Below are 6,525 nucleotides of genomic sequence, written 5' to 3' on the forward strand. Positions count from 1 at the left end.
CATTAGTCTGAAGCTGCCCCTGAGAAAATCTTGAAAGGGAAAGTAGTGAAAGCTAATCAGCTGGCCCTTTCTTCTTAAGAACCAGCGTATTTTGTAATTCTCCCACTAATAATAAGGCGTCATGCTGGAGAATCGCGATTGTGTTGTTAAGCAAGACTGACTTCACCTGAGCGGTATAGTTGGCAGCTGTTGAATGTTTAATGGACTTTAAACAAACAAAAAAACTGAGCAGGTGGAGGTAGACATGGCAAACTGACAGGCAGTGTCAGATGCTTCTTTGAAATGGATAATCTGACTCCATTCACTTCTTTCTGGAAATAAGATCTAGTAATTAACCAAACAAAAGATAGAAGGGTTAAGACTGCATCTTTAAAGCAGCTGTGCTTGATAAATGTCTCTGGTCTTAAATCAATCTTTAGCAAAGCACAGAGACATAGCAGCAGCTTGCTTATGCCAACGCTAAAAATACTTGATGTGTACAGGTAACCATGTCAAGGCTCTGGAGTTAATCCATGAGAACAATTCCTTCTGGTATTGGCAAAGGTGAGGATGCTTGCTTCTATAGAAATGAGGTTTTGAGCTGTGACTTAAGCTGTCACTTAGGTGACTGTTTAGGAAAGCTTCCTTTTAAGCTTTGAAGTATGTAAGCTGACAAATTGTTTAAGTTCAGAACTGGGTTTACAGTCTCTTGTTCTCTGACTGTATGCAACTTCTCATGTTTCAGACTGAAAGCAGAATTGCAGCGGTACCAGTCATGCAACTATAATGATTATTGCCAAGATTACCAGAACTACCACTCGCAGAGGAGTTACGATGCTTACGCTGACTACAACTACAGCTCCTATGCTCCCTATGACAGCATGCAAGCTGTTGGAGACTGCTCTTTAGGAGATTCTTTAATGGCTCCAGCTGTTTTTGAGGTAAAGATAGTGCACGCTTGCTGTAAAGAAAATATTTCACAGATAATACGTTGTACAGATTTGCTCTGATTCTTCTGATTTGCTTTGCTTAAAGCAAATTAAACAGTTGTTTTAAGTGGTCTTATCGTGGTCAATGTATTAGTTGTGACCTCCGGAAGTCCCTTCCAACCTGTACTGTAATATTGGCTTTCTTCTAAAAATAAATAGATAAAATGCCATCTATCCTTGTAGTTGTAGGAAGAAGGAATGGGTTGAGACTGCAGCACTTTGAATCTGTGATGCTTTCTGAAATGAGTTATGATTAAACTTAGCCTTTTCTGTCTTTCAGGAATCTTCAGTTATGACTGCAATCGGTGATGACCTAATTACTGACGGTAATAAGGGTTCTATCATTGTCACTTGAGTTTAGCCATCCTTGTGCCTTTTAACAATACAAGCCAACCTCTACTGGATGAAGAACATCTTGAAAATTCAGCTGAGGTCAAACCTCTGTGGGGTTGATCTGCAATCAGCTGGGGTTTTAAAGCTGATACAGCATACACTGACCGCATCAAGTAAAACGGGACACTGTCAATGCTTCGCAGCAGGTTTCTTGTACCTGTGCCTTCATTCCCATTTGAAAATGGTCTAAGACAGAATTTTGTTCTTTGTATTGGTTCCGCTAAACAGATTTTATATTAGAAACTCAGTAATATGCAAAAGCTTTGTTCTCCACCCTGAGGTAAAAGCTTATGTTGCAGATTCCAAAAGGAGGATTCAGCTTGCACTTACAAATACGGTACAAAACATATTTGTGTCCTGGAAGGTTTGCAAAGTTCCTCACGTGGAGGCATTTTGTGTTAGTGTTTAGAAACTATCCTATGTAACGTGTATTGCCGTAGAAGTGAATTAAATGACTCTTGGGAGGGTTTCATGGCTGATTATCCGTAAACGTTATCTTTACTATCTTAAACATTGTCTTTGTCTTTATCTTGAAAGACAGTTCTAGTCCCAGCCTTCTAATATACAAATTCCCAAAAGTTGGAGTTGTGAGGCTCAAAATTTTAGAGGACTAAATACCTCACTAAAATTAGTAGATCTAATAGCTTATTACACTTAGCTTAAAATACATTTTATTAGCCATTTCACGTGAAGTTTTTTTGTGCGCATGCCTCAGATTTGATACTTGGACTTACCAGGCTTTTATTTTCAGATCCACAGCTCTACTTGGATGTTGATGAAATGAACAGACAATTCACGGAGACAAGCGAAGAACTCTACGATTCACTCATGAATTGTCACTGGCAACCTCTGGATACGGTCACTTCTGAAATCCCCTCTGCTATTTAAGTGTCTTCTAGAGCATGACCGTTATGGCCAAAGTGCTAAAACTACATTTCTTCTACATTATTCTAGCTCATAAGTTTTAAAGCACAATGATAGGTTGGGTTTTTTTTGCTATGCTTTTGACAGTTTCTGTAATCTTTTTGTTCATCACTCCCTTCTTGGAGCATCATGAAGTCATGTAAATATTCGAGAAATGTAAAGAGGTAAATGGGGTCTAAAGATAGACTTGCCTGTGTAAATAAAAGATTTGTTTCTGCAAACCTGCCAGCAAGGGATTTTACTTGTACCTGTGTGCAGCACGTTCTCTTCCGGCTTATGGAATTTAACAAGGTAGTAAGGGTATTTCATCTGTCTTTATTTTTATATGGGCATTAGGACACAAGCAAAATCTAGCTTCCCCTTGTTTTCCTGGTTCCTTAGGTAAGCGACAAGCCAAGCCTTTCATGTGCTTGCTTAGACTGGAAGTATGTATGGGAGACACTCACAGGCCTTGCTATGGAAACACCTGTGCCCACTTTTTCCTGCAGGCTGCTGGCTCTAACTGTACTACTGATACATGCTAGGTCAGCTAAAATCGGCTTATAAATAGGGTATGTTAAGCATATGGAAGTGTAGACTTCAACTGCCATAGCTACAAACATCCCGTGGAATGAGGATGATGTCTGCTGGCACTCTCTGCATCAGCATTCAGTTTTCCCTTGCCCTTCTTACTGTTAGATTTCTCAGCTGACGCTTTACAGCGAAGAAATTGCTACAACATAATCCGTGTTCTTAAACCTAAAAAAAAAAAATCTTGGAGAAAACAACTTGCTGGTTTTCCCTCCTTGCTGGCAAGGAGAAAAATAGTCCACCAGGAACAACAAAAAAATCCTAGTAACAGCTCCTTAAGTTATACCCTCTGCTACCCTCTCTGATTGCTCTGGTCTTCCTTCATTCGTGGTAATGAAGTTTTTAAAGCTCTGGTAGAAGGATGACAGCACTCAAGTCAAAGGAGATGAGAGCAATGAGGAAAGCTTTGCTTTAAGCTAGAGCAGTCTTGCGAGTTGCTGCCTTTATGCTGTTCTTATCTTGAAGGGTACAGAGTCTTTTCCAGTCATAGGGACTCCATAACCCTATGAGTATGGAGAAATAGTTGCTAATTAACAGTGTGTATAATAAGTAAGTGAGGCTGGAAACAAAAGAATATTCCTCCAAGAAAAAAAAGGAAGCAGAAATTACTGTACTTAATAGCTGGGGAAGCTGTTAAAGCTAGTTGACACAGTTCTGGTACTGCCGTGTGTGTTTTGGGGGCAACATAAACCATAATTGCTGTGATGGCAGGTAAGAATCCAATTCTTTTTTATGGCTTAGTGTAGTCAGTGAAAGCAGTGGTCCTAAGCTGCATGCTGTTCTTAAATGTAATGCAAATTCTCTTTTGTGACTCCTCAGTACTTCCAGGTTACTTGTAGCTGATCACCAGCAACTGCTTCTGTTAGCTATTAGCTGTTGGGTTTTTGCTAGGAATACTTTCAGTCCTGAATTGAAATGATGACATCCTGAAACAGAAGAGACTCTTGGAGTATTGTAGGAAGCACATTCTTCCTGGTTCTAGTGCAGGTGTAGACGTAGGAGGAGACAGAAGGCAAAGAACCTCACATAGGTGGAGGGGGTGAGGTGGCATCACAGTTAGAGCTGTTGCAGTTAACTCTTCCCAAAGCATGAAAGCAACGTGGCTGGGAACGGGGATTTGTTGGGTTGCTTCTTTGTGTGAGCCAGGGAGTCTTTTGAGGGGCAGATTAATAAGAATATGACACAAGGTAGAGGTGGAATAGATGAAGCAAAGAATCTGGGTGTGAAAAGGGTTGCTTGTACGTGTCTATGGAATTGTTTCAGGGGACTGAGCTGGGGCAAATTCAAGATAATAGATGCAGCCTCCTTGAATTTGGATGGCAGTGCTGAAGCTTCAAAACCTTACAAGCTTTGATGCCACTTCAATTGTAGTGCATAGCTGTGGTACTTGAGCTCAGAAGTGCAAACTGCACAGGATTTTTTTATCTATTTTCTTCAACGTGAGCAGCAAAACATCTTCCAGGAATGTGCCTGGGTGCTACGCTGCTTTGACACGGCTTGCTTTGCATCACCAAACACAGTAGTTAGGTTGCATCGAGTACTTTGTGGAAACATTCATTGTGTTGTCACCCAGAAATGGGATGCTACAGATGTGTGTTGGCCCGGCAGTATCAGTGCTGTTTTTTGGCCTTTGAGAGGTTGGTCCATAACATGTGACCTGTGTAACGAGAGGCCCACATAGATTGGTGACTTCATTAAGTCTGATACTGTGGTGGTGTGTGACCCAAGGCCCTGAACGTCAGAAAATCAGGCTGTGGCCACCTATTTTATGCAGACTTTGCCTATTAACAAGGTCTCTACACTGTACGTTAGAGACGTGCGCCTCCTTTTCCGGACTAGATAGTGAAAATACCAGTTTTGTAGTTCAGTGAATGAGATTGGTTGGGCTGTTTGTTCTCCAGAGCTGAAAAATGTTGGGAGTGTATTCTCTTGGAGTCCACAGAAATGAAAATGATGAGAGGAAGAGAACGTTGGTTGCAGCCCGCGTGCTGCTGTTATAAAGTAGTTCTCTGATGTCTTTTTCCCTCTGCTGAGACTTATCAGCCTATCGTCCTTTCCTGTTAGGAGCGCATACCTGGCTTGGGATGGTGTGCGCAGGGCAGATTCTTTACCGTAAGAGCACAGTGAATGCCAGACTTCTTCCTGTACTGCCGTGTTAACCGTGAGTCACAAATTCAGGAAGCAGTGATTGCATCGGAACTGCTAGAATGCTTTGCGGAGTCTTTTTACTGGGTAAACTTCACAGCTGCAGTTACAACTTCCAGCCTGTGTTAGCTGAACACATCGTACTGGTGCCCGCCATCAGTTTGACAAAGATGGGATTGCAGTAGGAACTTGCTTTTTTCCTTCTTTTTAATTAAACAAGTCTTTGAAGCAACTTTTCCAACACCGCCATACTTCACTTCTTCCAGTTATTTTCTGTTTTACTTAGCTGAAATGTTTTTTTTTCTTCCAAGCTTGAGGAAGTTTTCTACAAGAATGTCCCGTAATGATTTCATAAACTCTTTTCGTTGTACCTAGCTGCAACAGAGAGTGGGGGGAAGATTGATCAAATGGTGATGATCGCTGTCATTCTGCTGGACACGCAGATACTTGCCTTTCGTTTTGGCTCATTTTTAATACCAATTAACTTCAGTGCCTAGCGTTAATAGACACCGTTTGACTGCATCGGCAAATGTTTCTGAGTCGTGAGTGTCATTAAAGGCCTGTCACCCTATGGAAATCCTTCTAAATAAGAAAAATGGCATTCAAATAAATAAATAAAGCAGCGTTTGAACTTATGAGCAAACCTAGCGTAGCTGCCTTTGACGCTGATCTGGAGGAGAAAAATCACGTTATCACACTACTATGGTTGCCTTAATAGGTTTGGTGTACATGAGGGAGGGAAGTATTATGTGATGTTTGCCTAGCTATTACATGGCCGATGCAGGAGGGGTTTTAGTCAGTTCCCTGAGCACGTATTGTTGCAGAAGTCGGTGATTTCACTGCCCAATGTCTGTTATTAAGGGCACGATTCATGTCCCGTTATCGTTTTTATTCTTTATTTATGTGTTTATTTTCTGGGGCGGCGATCTGTCACGATGCCCATCGTTCCCCTGCCGTGGGGTAGAATTTAGCGTGACGACTGCTTCCCGGACCAACGGGGCCACGAATCCGGCCTAAAACACTGCTTGTGCGTTGGTTGTCGGCGTGGGGGCTGTTGGTTGTCGGTGCGGGGGTATCGGTTGTCGGTGCGGGGCTTTTCTGACGAGCACTGTGGGCTCGGGGCGCCGTCCCACGCCCGGCGCGGTGCTGCGGCACACCAGCGGTCGGCGCCACGGCGCGGGGAGGCTCTGGAGGTGACTCCTAGCCCCGTGCTTACGGTGGCCGGGCCGGGGTTCATTATGGCGGCCGGGTCCTGAGGGCGGGAGCGGGAGGGCGGCGGGACCGGGACGGGACCGGGGCGGGGCGAGGAACGGGAGCGGCAGCGGGAGGGGGGGGCGCGCGTTCCCGTGAGGGGAGGGGGCGCGCGAGGGAGGGAGGGGGAGGGTGTGAGAAACACTCCGTAGCCAATAACTTGGGCTCAGGCGAGGAGCTCGGCGAAGCAGGAATTTATTCGCGATCGCAGTGGCGGGCGTCCCGTCCGTGCGAGGACTACCGCACACCAAATTTCCCTGGTGTATTGCCAAGC

General features: G+C 43.8%; 1 protein-coding gene across 1 annotated transcript; it reads left to right on the top strand.

Annotated features, from left to right (window-relative positions):
- Window positions 1-822: 822 nt before the first annotated feature.
- LOC310890911 (uncharacterized protein C6orf52) lies at window positions 823-2,282 on the top strand. The gene is made up of 3 exons (XM_083853235.1): window positions 823-920; window positions 1,249-1,294; window positions 2,113-2,282. The coding sequence occupies exons 1-3, from the start codon at window positions 861-863 to the stop codon at window positions 2,247-2,249; spliced, it is 243 nt and encodes an 80-aa protein (XP_083709361.1). The 5' UTR covers window positions 823-860; the 3' UTR covers window positions 2,250-2,282.
- The last annotated feature ends 4,243 nt before the right edge of the window (window positions 2,283-6,525 follow it).

Source organism: Anser anser (genome assembly GCF_964211835.1).
Source record: "Anser anser genome assembly, contig: HAP1_SCAFFOLD_101, whole genome shotgun sequence".
Lineage (NCBI taxonomy): Eukaryota > Metazoa > Chordata > Aves > Anseriformes > Anatidae > Anser > Anser anser.